Source organism: Miniopterus natalensis, chromosome 13 (assembly GCF_054644295.1).
Source record: "Miniopterus natalensis isolate mMinNat1 chromosome 13, mMinNat1.hap1, whole genome shotgun sequence".
Lineage (NCBI taxonomy): Eukaryota > Metazoa > Chordata > Mammalia > Chiroptera > Miniopteridae > Miniopterus > Miniopterus natalensis.
In genome coordinates, this window is record NC_142093.1 from 20129222 (window position 1) to 20144626 (window position 15405).

The window sequence follows — 15405 nt, forward strand, 5'->3', positions numbered from 1 at the left end:
AAAAATAAATCCATGCCACTTATTTCAAATATATTAATATACAATAAATACACAATAAATAACAGAATTTATTTTGAGTATGCAGTGAGCATACCACCAGCAGTAAAGAAGGGGGAGTGAGATTCTTAATGGCCAAAATATCACATCAACTCAGGAAACAGGAGAAAAGGAACAGTTTTGATATTATTACCTTAGCAATGGCTGGCAAAGAGGTGTGGGTGCTCAAAACCCAGAGTTTGTTAAGAATAAGCTGCTGGGCTCGATTTCTAGAGATGCAGGTGTCAGCCCTCACTCCTTCACAATCACATCCTCTCTTGCCCTGGTTTTCTACCTGTATTACTTGAGGTTTAAACCAGATGATGGCTAGTATTCCTTTAATGAACACCTCTGGTAACCCTTTCTTTGATAAATATACCAAGGTCCCATCCCCTCTCTGCCCCCCCCCAATTACAGTGTACAACACTAAGGTATTCATTAATCAATGACTTTAATTTTTTGTGTATATACACTGATGTCTTTATGGCAGCTGATTAACATAGCAAAAATCTTAATCCACCTTGCTAAATTTAGCACTAAACAGTCATCAGTTTTACATCTAGCCCTAATAACCTAGCCAGGTTCATGTGGCATATGATTCAGTATTGTTGCAAGAAGTGCTGGTGTAGCCATAATGCACGATAGTGGCGAACAGACTGAATAATTGTGTATTCGTTGCTTTTAGCTGGCTTAGAATGGCTTAGGACACAGCAGCCAAGAGTAAAAAAATATTTCATTTCCTTTCTTTTTTTATGGTAATCCAGTGACAACATCTAAATATGACTTTGGTATTATCCTTTCACTTAGTAAGACTTAAACCCATGTTGTTTAGGTGAGAGAGAAAAAGCAGAAGAAAAATATGGGCTGTAATGTCAAACTACTTCTACTCTTATGTGGCAATCTTCTTGCTTGGACATCTGAATGTTAGGAAGATTATCACCTAGTAACAGCCATGAATTCAAATGAAATGAACTCCGATAAAATGCTAAAGAATACAAGCTCTCTTCATTCTCAAATACTCTTTTTACTCATTTCAGCAAAGATATGAAAGAAATCCAAAATGAAAAAGTGAGGACATACTCAAGCTTCCATGAAGCTGCATGATAAAGTGAGTAAGAGGAACAAAAATAAATCCAAGAATTGAGAACTACGCTGGAAAAGTTTTCCAAATGCTATTCCTGCTTGTATGTAGCTCCGTTATAAAGTTAACATTCAGCCAAATTTTTAAAGTATTTGTTAAACAGTTCTTGCATGTGGCATATGTTTCCAGGATACTTCTGACATTGATATGGGAGATTATAAAACATTTAGAGAAGAAAATGTTACTCTCCAACAAAAAACACCATAACTTCCAAGCTTCTTCTGCATTTATAAGATAGAAAAACATTTGGAAAATAGCAGCTTTCCATTTTAAAATGCTCAAATAATATACTTTAAGATTAAAAAAAAAGTGTAATTGTTCAAGGCAAGGAGAAGATAAGTCTAAATAAAATAAGATACTAAAATTAACTCCAGAAATCATTACTTTTCCTTTGCAGTCTCAACCCTGTTTACTCCACAATAAATACATTGTTGTATCCCTTCAGCTGGGAAGGATAATTTTTATCCTACGACGATGATGACAGTAATACACTGGGGTGCTCACCGAGCAAGCAGCACATGAATATGAAGTAGCATCAGTTCTTTCCGCCAAACAAGGTGTGCGCAAGACTTGCTTTGCAATGCATTAATTTAGGAACTCCGCGGAGAGGCTCCTGCTATATCTAGCTGATCGAAACTTGAGCTCATGGTAACACTGCACAAAGCTATGGTAGATGAAAGTGATAGGTAACGCCAGCAAAACAATGCCACTGACAACGCAAACTCCTCCGAGGATTCTCCCGGGCACTGTGATAGGGTACATATCTCCGTAGCCAACTGTAGTCATAGAGATAATCACCCACCAGCAGGCAGCAGGGATGCTGGCGAAGTCCTTGTTGGATGCTTCCAGGTCCAAGCCATGTTCAAGAAGCTGAGAGAGTGCACTGAAGATTGCCATGGCAACACAAATGAAGACAAGTAACATAACCATCTCTCGGTAACATCGTCTGAGAGTCAAACCAAGTGTCTGAAGACCAATGAAGTGACGGGCAAGCTTAATCACCCAAAAAATCCTCATCATTCTAAGCACCCTCAAGGTGACTCCAGCCCTCTGGAGCTGAGAGTTCTCGCCTGTGAATACTGTCATTAACACGGAGATGTAATATGGCGTGATTGCCAGTAAGTCAATAATGTTCAGGGGTCTCTTGACAAACTCACACTTGTTTTTGGAGACGATGAACCTCACGATGCACTCTGCAGTGAACCAACCTATGCAGATAGCTTCAATTATCCTGTCAAGAGAACAAAAGCAGAATTGATCATTTTATTTTTAAGCATTTTAATAAAGCTCTTAGAGCTCTTCAGATAGTACTACACTGACATATTAATTCAGTTACTTATTCCAGAAAACATAAAGAACAGACAGCATTGCCAACATCATTGGACCCACCAGGACACAACAGAACAACAAATATTACAGTTCAAATGAAAACTAAACTTGATAAAGTTCTTATAGACTGCATGTAATACCATTAATTTTTTTTGCTTGTCACTGATACTTAACATCTAGCTCTTATTAGGTGAATTGCAATGAACTTACACTCAGCTTGTCACAATATGAAATGTCACTTACTCTGTGAGGACAGTGATTCTCAACTGTGGTATCAGTTATGAGACAGGTCAGAGGACACTGTTCCTATACAGCAGACAGAGCCAAGCTCTCAATGATGTATTTCTTGGTAAATTAGAGTAAACTCCCCCTGCCTGGTGTGGCTCAGCTGGTTGGAGCATCGTCCTGTGCATTGAAGGGTTGCAGGTTTGATTTCTGGTCAGGGCACCTACCCAGGATGCAGGTTCAAGCCCCATTAGGGGCATGTGCACAAGGCAACCAATTGATGTTTCTCTCTCCCTCTCCCTTCCTCTCTCTCTAAAATCAATTTTTAAAAAAATTAGAGTGAACTCATGATCATTTCCTAAAATGTTACTCTGGCTTCTTTTCTGGCTTTGTGTGGGAGACACTGAAGCTGAGCCAGCTTTCTGGGCTTTGCAGGAAGCAGTGCCAGTGCCGTCACCAGCAGAGTGCCACCATCCCACGGGTGTCACGGAGGAAAAAAGGCTGAGGACTCCTGCACTGGAGCCAAACACTCACTGGGGTTTTCCCAAAGACCCAACTAGTTTGTTTGTTTTCCATAGCTATTTATGTGCAACATACATTTTAAAAATATAAGGCCACATCCTACCAGAGCAGTATTTCCCAACCCTTCCACATCACCGCACACACTGAAACTGAAGATAACGTTTACATAACATCCTGGCATCAAGGGGTTCTAGTCTTGAAGGAAGCCACTAGCCTGCGGCCTCTCTGGCCACTCTAGCCCCTCCCCACTGTCCCCAAGGCTGAGAAAATGAAATTTCACCACACCGGTCAGGAAGCCTTGATCCAGAATGAGAGGTGATTCTGAGGTAATTTTTAATTAAATTACATTTTTAGATTCAAATTAAAAGTTATAATTATTACACCATCATTCATTTTTCTCCACATAATTCTTTCCCATCGTTGACCTAGACCCAAACATCAGAAGTACAAGAGAAAGAGAAGAAATTGGAGTAGGCGAGGTGTCAAGGCCTGCGGGGCAACAATTTGAAAAGAATTCCTCAAATGCATGTCAAAGAATACAAGTTGTACTGGATGCTACTCAGGGAAATGGACACACAAAATCAACCACGTTTCCCTACTGTAGGATTCGCAGGGCTGTAAAGATTAATTTTACTTATTACTTGAATAGGCAGTACATTCACATAATTCACATTTAAAAGGTAAAAACAGCCCGGCCGGGCGTGGCTCAGCAGTTGAGCATTGACCTAGGATCCAGGAGATCGAGGTGCGATTCCCGGTCAGGTCAGGGCACATGCCTGGGCTGTGGGCTTGATCCCCAATGACGCTCTCATTATTGATGTTTCTGTTTCTCTCTCCCTCTCCTTTCCTCTCTCTGAAATCAATAAAGATATATCTTTAAAAAAAAAGGTAAAAACAGAGCATATAAGGAAAATTCTCACTCCCACCCCATTCCCCAGGCACCCAGTATCCCAGTCTTCACTCTAGTCACCAAATCCTCGGGGCACTGGGTACAAGAGCAATAATAGCCACTGACCACCAAGCAAGTAGGAACCCAAGTACAGTAGTTTCCTGTGGCTGCTATAAAAAATTACCACAGCCCTGGCCAGGTGGCTCGGTTGGTTGAGCGTAGTTCTGTACATCAAAAGGTTGCAGGTTCCATTTCCAGTCAGGGTGCATACCTAGGTTGCGGGTTCCATCCCTGGTCAGGCCGTGTATGGGAGACAACCAATCGGTTTCTCTCTCTCTCTCTCCCTTCCTCTCTCTAAAATCAAATGTGTGTATATATATATATATATATATATATATCCATCCATCCTCAGGTGATGATTTAAAAAATTACCACAAACTTGGTGGCTTAAAACACTAGAAAATCATCATCCCCTAGTTCTGGAGGCCAACATGCAAAATCAGTATCACTGGGCCCAAACGAAGTGTTGGGAGGGCCACACTCCCTTGGGAGGCTTTAGGGGAGAATCCACTCCTTGCCTCTTCCAGCTTCCGGGGCTGCCAGCACTCCTTGGCTTTCAGCCACGTCATTTCAGTCTCTGCCTCTGTGGTGGTTCTACTGCCTTCTCCCCTTCTGTCACAGAGTCAAATCTCCCTCTGCATCTTTCTTCTGGAGATGCTGGTGAGCACTTAGAGCCCGCTGGGATAATCCAGGATAACCCCACTATCTCAAGATCCTTAATTTAATCCCATCTGTATAAGCCCTTTTGCCATGTATGATAACATCCACTGGTTCCAGGGATCAGGACCTGGTATCTTTGGGGGCAAGGGGGGGGTATTTTTCAGCCTACCACACAGTCAGCAGAGGAAGTCAGAGCTGCCCTCACTATTTCTCTTCTGCATTATCTGCTGCTCTGCTCATGGACCCCATTACCTTGTGGCTGGCAGCAGCTTCCCTGTCCCCACCAGGCCATCAGTAACAGCTGCTGCCAGCATAGCCTTTATGAATGAACCTGGAGGCTTAGAAAACTGGGGGAGCAATGAAACTTGGTAGATCTAGAGAAGCAGCAGCTACATTTTTTCAATATACAAGTTTAACAAATATATTTACTATATATCACTTCTCCCTGGTAATGCTCACCAAATATTCCATATGTTCCCTATATTTCCAGCCCCTTTGCAGTTAGGCAGGGTAGTGTGACCAGTTCTGACAGATGAGCTGTGAGCAAAATGACTCTATCACCTCTGGGCAGAAGCACAGGAGAGTGAGTGCTGATTCCACCCCCCGGCCATGGCAACCAGGAAGGCGTGTGTCCTAAATGGCTACGAGATGGTGGGGCCCCTATTAGCCCAAGTCCCTGAGTGTCTGTGCAGAGAAGAAACTGACTGGGATTGGACATGATATGCGACCAACACATAAATCTTTGTTGTGTTAAGCCACTGAGAACTCTAAACGGGCTGCTATCCTAGCTAATAAACTGGTACAGTCAGTCAGACCCGCACAGAGTAGTAACAGTAATGGTTTCTTGGAGTGGCTATGGTTAAAACGTCTCCAGTCCTGCAGTTAACATGAGCAAAAGTGCCGGACCTGCTCCAGCTCTGGAGGACCCTCCCCTAGCAAGTGGCAGAGTCGCGCTGATCTCCTAAGGGCTCTCCCAGCAATAAAATCCTAAAATCCTAAGATTCTATTAAATTAAGAAGAGTAAAAATTTAAATTGTGCCAGAAATACCAGAACATTTTCTGTTTAATTATTTCCACCAGCAGCCAAGGTTGTTCAGATGAAAAAGGAAGAAATTCAACTGGTGCAGAATAATCCTTCGGTAAAGAGAATTTCAAAGAGGTAAGCTCTTCCACAATGAGGCTCTCCAGGCTCCTCCTGCCCACCCACCCCAAGCCAGATGCAGCTTAGCCAGAATTCCAAGCTAAAGGGATGAAACAGTGAGAAACCCCCGCCCCTCTCTCACCTGGGATTATGCCGAGGCGGTCTCCAACAGCAAACACCACTAAGCCTGCCAACATTCCCCATGCTTCCAAACGACACTCTTGCCAATGCTACCACCAGCAACTGCTGGAAAAATGAGTGCTGTTTTACTGAGCACTAGGGCCAACAACTGGGTCCTCCCAGAGGTTACTTCCATAAAAAACAAATAGGAAAAAGGAACTAAAGAAGGTAATAGGGAACAACATATTTCTTGAGGCCCATTCTGATTCCTTTGAGGCCCAAGCATAAGGAAGTTCATGAATTCATGGCCAATAAAAATATTTACCACTTACTGAGGCCTTGTGGGCCACTGTGCTGAGTACTTTACAGGTATCATCTTGTTTAATCTTTTTCAAGAATTCTATGAAGTGTGTCTTTCCCCTACTATTTCCATTTTACAGACAATAAAACTGAGGCTGAGAAGCTAAACATCTTTTCCAAGGTCACACAACTAAGAAATTATAGTGGCACATGTAATGAAACTTGGACCTATTGAGCTTTGAAGTTCTAAGGAACATGCTAATGATTTTGAAAATGCTAATAATTTTATGACAGTGTTCCCTGTTAATACTAAATGATATATGACAAACAGCAGCATTTTTCAAACTGTCGGTTCTTAATCCATCAATGAATCAAAACTGACATTTTTTTCAGAAATTAAAAAAAAAATCAGAGTGTATCAAAGTACAGTTTCATGAAACTTTGTTTCAGTTAGATGTAACTGCACACTAAGTTATGATGTAATGTATTCCTTTCTGTAGGTACTGGAGGACCTCAACAATGGCAATCATCAGTCATTCGAATTACTCTGATCCCTCATGACTGAAGGTACATCTGGGAATGACTCAGGAGTTTAAAAACAGGTTCCAAACGGGAGTAAATGCTTTAGTGCTAACCAGATCTACCCCCACAACCTCCCCTCCGCAAAAAAGGCTGGGACAGGATATAGAGGCCATTAACTGTGCTGTGTGAGGTAAGGATCAGTCTCCCTCTAGGTGCTATCTTTTCATCTTTCTCCATCAACATTTTATTATAAAATTTTTCAAACATGGAGCAAATTCATTAATATTCTAAATATACTTGCTTATCACCTATTCATCTCTCTCCATCTATTAATCTATTTTTTAATACATTTTAAAGTAAATTGCAAATATCAGTTTACTTCCCTCTAAAAACTTCAGAGTACATATCATTAACTAGAATTCAATATTTGTTTTTTCTTTTTCTTTTGATGTAAACCTTACATGCAATGAAATGCACACACCTTAGTGTACATTCACAGAGTCTGACAAATGCAAAACCTCTATAATCCAAATTCCTATCAAGATGTAAAGCATTCACATCACCCCAGAGAGTTCCCTGCCTTATTCATCTTTGTATCTCCTGCCCTTACTTTCCAAACCCATCAGATACTCAGCAAGTGCTTAATAGGTGTTTGTCCAGCACACCGTAAGTGTCTTTGATAGAACCCAAAGGCCTGGGATAAGCACTCCACAGCCACAAGCAGCCTCTTTGTTCTTCTAGGACCTTTAAGGGATAATTGAAACCTGCCATCAAAAATGGTTTGAATTCAGTTGGAATTCAAAAATTAACTCAAAATGGATTGAAGACCTAAATGGAAGACCTAAAAACTATAAAACTCCTAGAAGAAAACATAGGGGAAAGCTTCATGACATTGGTTTGGCAATGATTTCTTCCCCACTCCCCCTCAATGATTTCTTGACTATGACACCAAAAGCAGAGGGAAGGAGGGCGGGTGGGCGGAGGCAGGAAGAGATTAACCAAAGAACTTATATGCATATATGCATTGCGGATGGAAGATGGACAGAGACAGCAGGGTGGTAAAGGACTGGGGCAAGGTGGGAACCAGTGGAGAGGGGCAATGGGGGGAAAAAGGGGCCATCTGTAATACTCTCAACAATAAAGATTTTTTAAAATGTAATTAGACCAAAAAAAACCCCTCACTTTTTACTTTATTCCCTTTTGTATTGTTAAATGCTTCACCATGTTACATATTATTTTTCTAATTTAAAAAATTGTTTTGAAAAAAAGTAAAAAGCATGCCCAACTAGAAGAGCAATCGCCATGATGGAGCTGTCAGCAGCTTGAATCACCAGAACAACCTGAGGAATGCCACAGTGGGAAAGGGTACACCCTTCCGACCCCAAGCTTTCTGACTTAAATGTGCGAGGAGGCACTTCCAATCACATTTCTAACAGGCACGTACAGTGTGCAATAAAAATATCCAACGAACTGCACATCAATGACCACCACATTACCTACAGTCTCTTTCATGTCCTTACATGTGTTTTCTCCACAACTGTAAGTTAAATAGGGGGGAAAAGCAAATTTTGTTTTAAAAGTTGATTTTTTTCCTCATGCACTTTAAATACCTTACAGAAAAAAAAGTCGTACCACTCATATCTTTTCATCTTCCAATCTAGATCAATAATGAGAAAAACACACAATAAGCATTTACTCAAGTACCAAGCATCTTCCTATAAATTTACATGTATTATCAACTCTCATAACAACTGAAAGCATTAGGTTTTGTAACTTCTCCCACTTTCACATGAGAAAACTGAAGCAAAGAGAAGTCACCTGCTCATGCCACACAGCTAATAAATATACGGCAGATTAATAATATATACTCATTGATTATGTAATACATTGAACCCTGGCTGGGATTCATGTCTTCCCTTGTAGTTGTAATCAATGTATACTTATTTTATGCTCCTTGCTTGATGTATTTGGTACTGGATGGCCAATTCTTTAGGATACGTGGATAGGTATACAGAGGAATACACTCTTCCACTGTTGGGGATTGGCTGCAGAGGACTGGGATCCCCTCCTCCGAGTTTTTAAGGGGCTGCTATTCTACAGGATCTCTCCTCCCTATAACCACCTCCACTTGGCTGCCCTTGGTTTTTTCACTTTTTCCTTTGCAGACAGGAACATGCGGCTCCCTCCCTCGCCTGAGTAAGCTGGGGCTTTGCCTCCTAACTGCACAGCAGTTTATCCTTTGCTGTTCCTCTGACCTCTGTTTCAGCAACACAGGTACCAGATCCATATACTTTCTTAATAAACAGGGACCAAAGACCCTCTACAAAGAGACCACCACATTCTTGGCTATCTATCCAAGGACCACAACACTTGCTCTGCTAAGGCAGGGGGCTACCTATTGCATATCAATCTCCACCAAAGATCAGAGTGTGTTTCTGTGAAACTCACAGGCAATCACTACAAATAATCCTTACCCTCTCTGACTCTTCCTGGCATAATCAATTCCATATTAAACCCTAAAACATGAATTACGTGCACTTTGGTCGAACCTGAGGAACAGGCGTACCTTAGAGCTACTGCAGGCGTGGTCCCATACCACCAAAACAAAGCAAGTTTTGCAACAAAGCCAATGGTAATTTTTTGCTGGTGAAGGGTCTTGCCTCCAGTTTGCAAAAAAATGCACCACCACCCTGGCCGGTGTGGGTTCGTGGGTTGAGTGTCCTCCTGTGCACCAAAAGGTTGCCGGTTTGATTCCCGGCCAGGGCACATTCCCCAGGTTGGGGGTTCGATCCCTAGGTCAGGGTGTGGGAGGCAACTAATTGATGTTTCTCTCTCCCTCTCTTTTCCTCTCTCTCTAAAAAATTCAATTAAAACTTTTTTTTTTAAATGCAGCACCTGCGAAGCACACTAAAATGAGGTGTGCCCACAGCATCTATTTTGCTGGGAACTCTGCCTTGCTAGTGTGACTTAGGAGAGATGAATTCTAAAACCTGAGAAAGAAATGGTTATGATGCTTTATTAATGTGGCACTATTTTTTTTTAACTTTTAAGATGGTGAATTGAGACTATTCCGCATACAAAAGAAGACAGAATGACATTATAAACCAACAAGTAGGCAGCCCCATCAACCATCAGCCTACAGCCAATTCCACACCCACATCCACTTCCCTCCTCAGGTATCATTTTGAAATAAATCTCAGATGTGGGCATATATTCCAGAACCCTTTCTTATCTTTCCTGCCTGGTAGGTCAACTCTTCACAAAGGGGGGCATGAAAGATCCCCGCCTTCAGTCTGGGCCTCATGAGAGACAGGCCAGTTCTAGCCAGTCCTGGAGTAAGGATGGGATGACAACCCATTAATCTGGATGTGTTCAAGCTGGTGGAGCACACTCATTCATTCATCAAGCAATAAAGCTTACCAGTGCCTCACTGTATGCCAGGCTCCACAGAGCCACCAAGAGGCCTGGGAAGATGAATTAAAGATAGAACTACAGTTACATAAGATGCTATTACTGGGGGGAAGGTGCATGGAGGATACACTGAACTCTCTCTACCATTTTTTCGATTTCTTGTGAGTATAAAGTTATTTCAAAATAAAAGCTTTAAAGTAACAACAAAAGTTACAATTTGGCTTTTAAAAGTTTACAACTTAATGAAAGGTAGGATATCCCCTCCTCTACAACAACCTTATCCATATAATCTCAACTATAAAACGTAGGTAGTGATAGCTGTCATCAATGTACATGAAGTTCAAAAGAAGGTTAGCCTTCCTTCACCTGGGGGATGATAAAGTGGCAATTTAATCACAGGTGGGACAAAAGTAGGCTTACAGTTGTTCATATGGAAAATAATACATTAATAAATAACAATACAAGAATAAACTCTGTGTTTCATGGACTCACAACTGTAATCCTACTTTGCTTCACCCTGCATTCTGGGAAGGCCAGCACAAGCAAAGTCAGGAAAGTGCTGGGTAAATCTGCAATTACATTTTAAAGATTTTCTGTAAAAAGCCTAAGGGAGGTAGCAGGTGATAAAGATAACAAAGATGGAAAGGTAAACTGGAGCCTGAAGTCAATTTGATGGCAATAATGATGGGTGCCATGTATCGAAATAACTGCTCTGAGGCTGATGCTTTAAATATACCGTGTCATATTTATAGGCACATGTACCTGGAAGAGAAGCCAGGCTATTGTTAACAGTGGATGTTCAAGGAGACAGAGGGAGCTTAGCAGGTAGAGGATTGTAACGGTAGGAAACTTTTTTTTTTTTTAACTATAAGCATCTATGAATAGTTGATTTTTTCACAATTGGAATGTATTCAAGTATTAACTATGTGATTTTTAAAATAACTTTTAAGTATATATTATTTTTCTTTAGGGCCCACAAGTTGGTCATCACTATTTATATCCCTATTTTGTAAACAAGCTCCAGGTAAAGTGAGTGGCCTTGCCCGGGGGTCGGGTCAGCAGCGGGAACATTTCTGCTGGGGGAGAGACTGCAGACAGGTCTGGTTAGGGGACAACTAAAATATTCAAACACAAAAATAAAGGCCACACACCAAGCAGTGATGCTGGGAAAAGGAGAGGAGCGGCCAGGTGGGAAAAGGGACACAGGCAGAAAAGCATCGTGGTGCTCAGAGAACACGGCGCCTCGCCTGGCTGCAGAGGCGTGCTGTGGGAAGAGGGGGTGATTACAGGAATGATGGCTGGGTGTGTACACTGAAGCCTTACGGCAAAGCTGATGGGTTCCGAAAGTCAAGTTATAGCTTTAAAGGCAAAGGGAACCCATTAAATTTGGTGACAGGTGGATTCATTCACTCAATAAGCATTTCTTAAGAGGTTACTGCGTGCCAGGCATACGGCCAGGCCAGCGAGTGGGAAGAGGCCAAATGTACTGTGGTAACAGCCATCAGGCAGGAGTTTATGGGGTGACTGGAAGGTGTGCACAGTCAGGAAGCATGACACAGGCAACAAAAATGGAAGGTCCAAACTGGTGGAACGAAATGAAATAATGAAATGAAATGAAATATGAAATGCAACGCAATGCAATGCAATGAAATGAAATGGTGAGGCAGAGATGACAGGAGCCCTCAACAAGACCCTGCCATTGACCTGTGAGAAGTACAGAGAATCACAGGTACAAGGATGTGAGCAGACATTTCTCACCACCTGAACCCCCTGGAGAGACGTGAGGGTCCTAGGGAACCAGGCAGAGCCCCTGAGGCTGTCCCTAAACCAAAAGGCAAGTGAGGAACGGAAAACCACCCACAAAAAATCTTGTTACAAGAGATGGCCACTCTGAACCATTCTCTTTGTGTAACGGCATCTTTTCAGAGCGAAATTACATAAAGAATTTCATCAGCACCATACTTCAGTGTTCGTGTCCATTACCCTCCTCTAATCGAGGACTGTGGCTCCAGGCCGACTGTAAAGAAACCATCGGTGGTTCTGTGTGTGACTCACCTGAGGCTCTCGAAGTCAGAGCCATCAGGGTAGCTTCTCTTCACCAGACGCTAAGGAACGTGTTTTTAGAAGACGACCATGTTATAGGTGGACACGAACATATGAGTGGAGAGTCCCAAAATCTGTGGCTCTGTCACTTCTAAAAACCTTCCCAGAGATGAGAGCAACAGAAACCCAGACCCATCAGCACCTGCCTGCCCAATCCACCTGCAATCTCCAGTCCAGGTGAGCCCCCCTTCATCCTGCAGGTGCAGTAATCTCCCCCCCCCCCCGCACCTTCGCCATTGCCCCACATAGACACAAATTCATGTAAATAATGCTGCAAGAAAATCAATCTCTTCATGAGAATTAATCTGTTCCCACTCCATGTATAACTATCAGATGGATTCTACTCCGTTTATTTAGTTAGCAATTCATTAGTAAGAGAATTAAGAACAGAGGAATATCAAGAGGCCATCTTCCAGCCCTGGCTGATGGAGCATAGTCCATGCACTGAAAGGTTGCCAGTTGGATTCCTGGTCAGGGCACTGCCCACCTTGCAGGCTCCATCCCCGGTGGGGGTGCATGTGAGAGGCAACGGATCAATGTTTCTCTCTCGATCAATGTTTCTCTCTCTTTCTCCCTCTCCCTTCCTCTCTCTAAAATCGGTAAAAACATATTTTAAGAACAGATGGATGGATGGATGGATGGATGGATGGATGGATGGATGGAAGGAAGGAAGGAAGGAAGGAAGGAAGGAAGGAAGGAAGGAAGGAAGGAAGGAAGGAAGGAAGGAAGGAAGGAAGGAAGGAAGGAAGGAAGGGCAAGGATGTAGCAACAGGACTCATTCACTACCGGTAAAAGAAGAAATCAGGACAACTACTCTGCAGGGCTGTTAACAACATCTGAGAGAGATGCACATTCCTTTCAATAGAGTACCTCCAGTCCTAGGAGATACATTAAAGAAACTTCCCTATATGTGCACTGAGACATGAACAAAACTATTCGTTGCAGTACTACAGCAATAGCAAAATTCCCACTGACAGAAGAACAAATATATCAATGCTTACTACATTGTAGTTCAAATAAAAGGGTTATAGCTACAGATACCAACAGGCACAAGTCTCAAAAACATAAAGTTGAGCTAAAAAGGCAAGCTGTAGATTTCATTGATGATACCGTTTAACAAAACATGGCTTTAACTATACAAAACAACCCTACAGTTGATGTAGATACATACACGTATATGCAAGCATGCATAAAAAGTATTTTTAAATGTGTGGATATACATTGAAGTCAGGAAAGTGGCTATTTCTGTGGAAAAGAAAAAGATTTTAACGGGAAAGCAGCACCCAGTGGACTCAACTGTATTTTTTTCTCTCTCTAAAGTTGGGTAGTAGGTGCACAGGTGTTCGTGGTACTATAATCTATATTTCTTCCATGCCTGAAAGACTTTGTGATGGTCTTATGCATCATTTCCTCTCCTACCTTTGTGGGACATGTGTTTCTTTTACTTCACAGACTGATTTGTTCTGCTTCTTAAGTTTTTGGTAGCTGTAGTCAAGGAAAACACATTTTGATTGGCATAAGGAATTCTGCATTTTTAATGTTTTAAGTTTTGCTTTATTTTTAATAGACTCATAGTTAAGAAAATTCTCCAGGCATTTTCTGGAATGCCTTAAAACACCAACATTTAAATAAATTATACAGATTAATTGAGAAATAGGGACAATTTATCTTAAAAGCCTTTATTTTTATCTTCAAAGAGACTGAAAAATTCTGCTCTTTCATTTACTTGTTCTTCAATGACATGTGTAAAAATAACTATCAATTAAATCCAACGTGGTCCTTAATTTAGTTCTTGGGATGCGAGTCAAAGTCCCCCACACACCATCTACACGCCCAAAGGCAAAGTTACTGCCGCACAGAAAGCTATGGAGTTTCAGCCAAGCGCACGTGCTCTGGAACCAACCCAGGCCGATTCCCAGCTCGCTCCTGCTCTGTGGCCCACAGTAAGTCACTTGACTTCTCCATTGCCTTGCCTGTGACCTGACATCCGAATAACCTCAGAGTGCTTTGTCTAAATAAGGCAATGCATGTGTTGCTTGGTATATGGTGGGGAGCTCTGTAATATTTATTTCACCTCCCCCCATCTCCTGCACAAACGGAAATACACACATATGCAAAGGTGCTCACAGGATGACACGCAGATTAGTCACACTGCTTTAAAGAGTCTCCTTTAAGTGACACGAACGAAAATGTTTCTGTTTTTCTTCAAAACGTCTTACATCATTTCATACAACCATATTCTTAGTGATCATAAATTAATCCACATTATTAGTAAGTAAATAAATGGGTGGATAACATCCTGTCACTAAGTGTTCTACAAAGAGGCATTTTATCAAAGCCAAAAACTTTGTGTGGTCTCCCAGGCATTTTGGTATTGTTATTCCGGGTTTAAATGCTCCCTTGGCTTCCTGTTCCCTTCCTGTAAGGAAAGGTAAAGTTTCCCAGCTGGCCCTGGCTCAGCGGTTGAGCATCGACCTAGGATCCAGGCGATCAGGGTTCGATTCCCAGTCAGGGCACATGCCCGGGTTGTGGGCTCAATCCCCAGTTGTTGGCAGCCGATCAATGACTCTCTCATCATTGATGTTTCTCTCTCTCTCTCTCCTTTCCTCTCTCTGAAATTAATAAAGATATATTTGAAAAGAAAAGAAAAGAAAGGTAAAGTTACTTACTGTGTCACTCAGAGAGTTGCTGCCCCATCTGATGCCCCCCACCCCCGCCCTGACCATCTCCTGACACTTCATAACACTATAGCAATGCGGTCCCCAAAGCCATCCGGGCAGTTCTTTCTGCCTCTAGCCCACTTAACACAGTGGTCCCAAAACTTTGGGCTCAGGCGACCCCTGAATGTGATCACTGTATTGTTCGATGGGAAAATATCCTGATTTTTAGAAGTGTTTAAGTATTTAGGGATGAAGTGTCAAGATGTTTGTAACCAACTCCTAAATT

The 15405-nt window shown here is 42.0% G+C and overlaps 1 protein-coding gene across 2 annotated transcripts in view; it reads right to left on the minus strand.

The window, feature by feature from the left end:
• Window positions 1-1040: 1040 nt before the first annotated feature.
• KCNG3 (potassium voltage-gated channel modifier subfamily G member 3) overlaps window positions 1041-15405 on the minus strand; it is a 28139-nt gene continuing 13774 nt past the window's right edge. For both annotated transcript variants that reach the window (XM_087823834.1, XM_087823833.1), the window contains exon 2: window positions 1041-2408. In XM_087823834.1, the coding sequence (XP_087679960.1) occupies window positions 1763-2408 (646 nt within the window). In that variant the 3' untranslated portion in view covers window positions 1041-1762. The remainder of the gene's footprint in view (window positions 2409-15405) is intronic.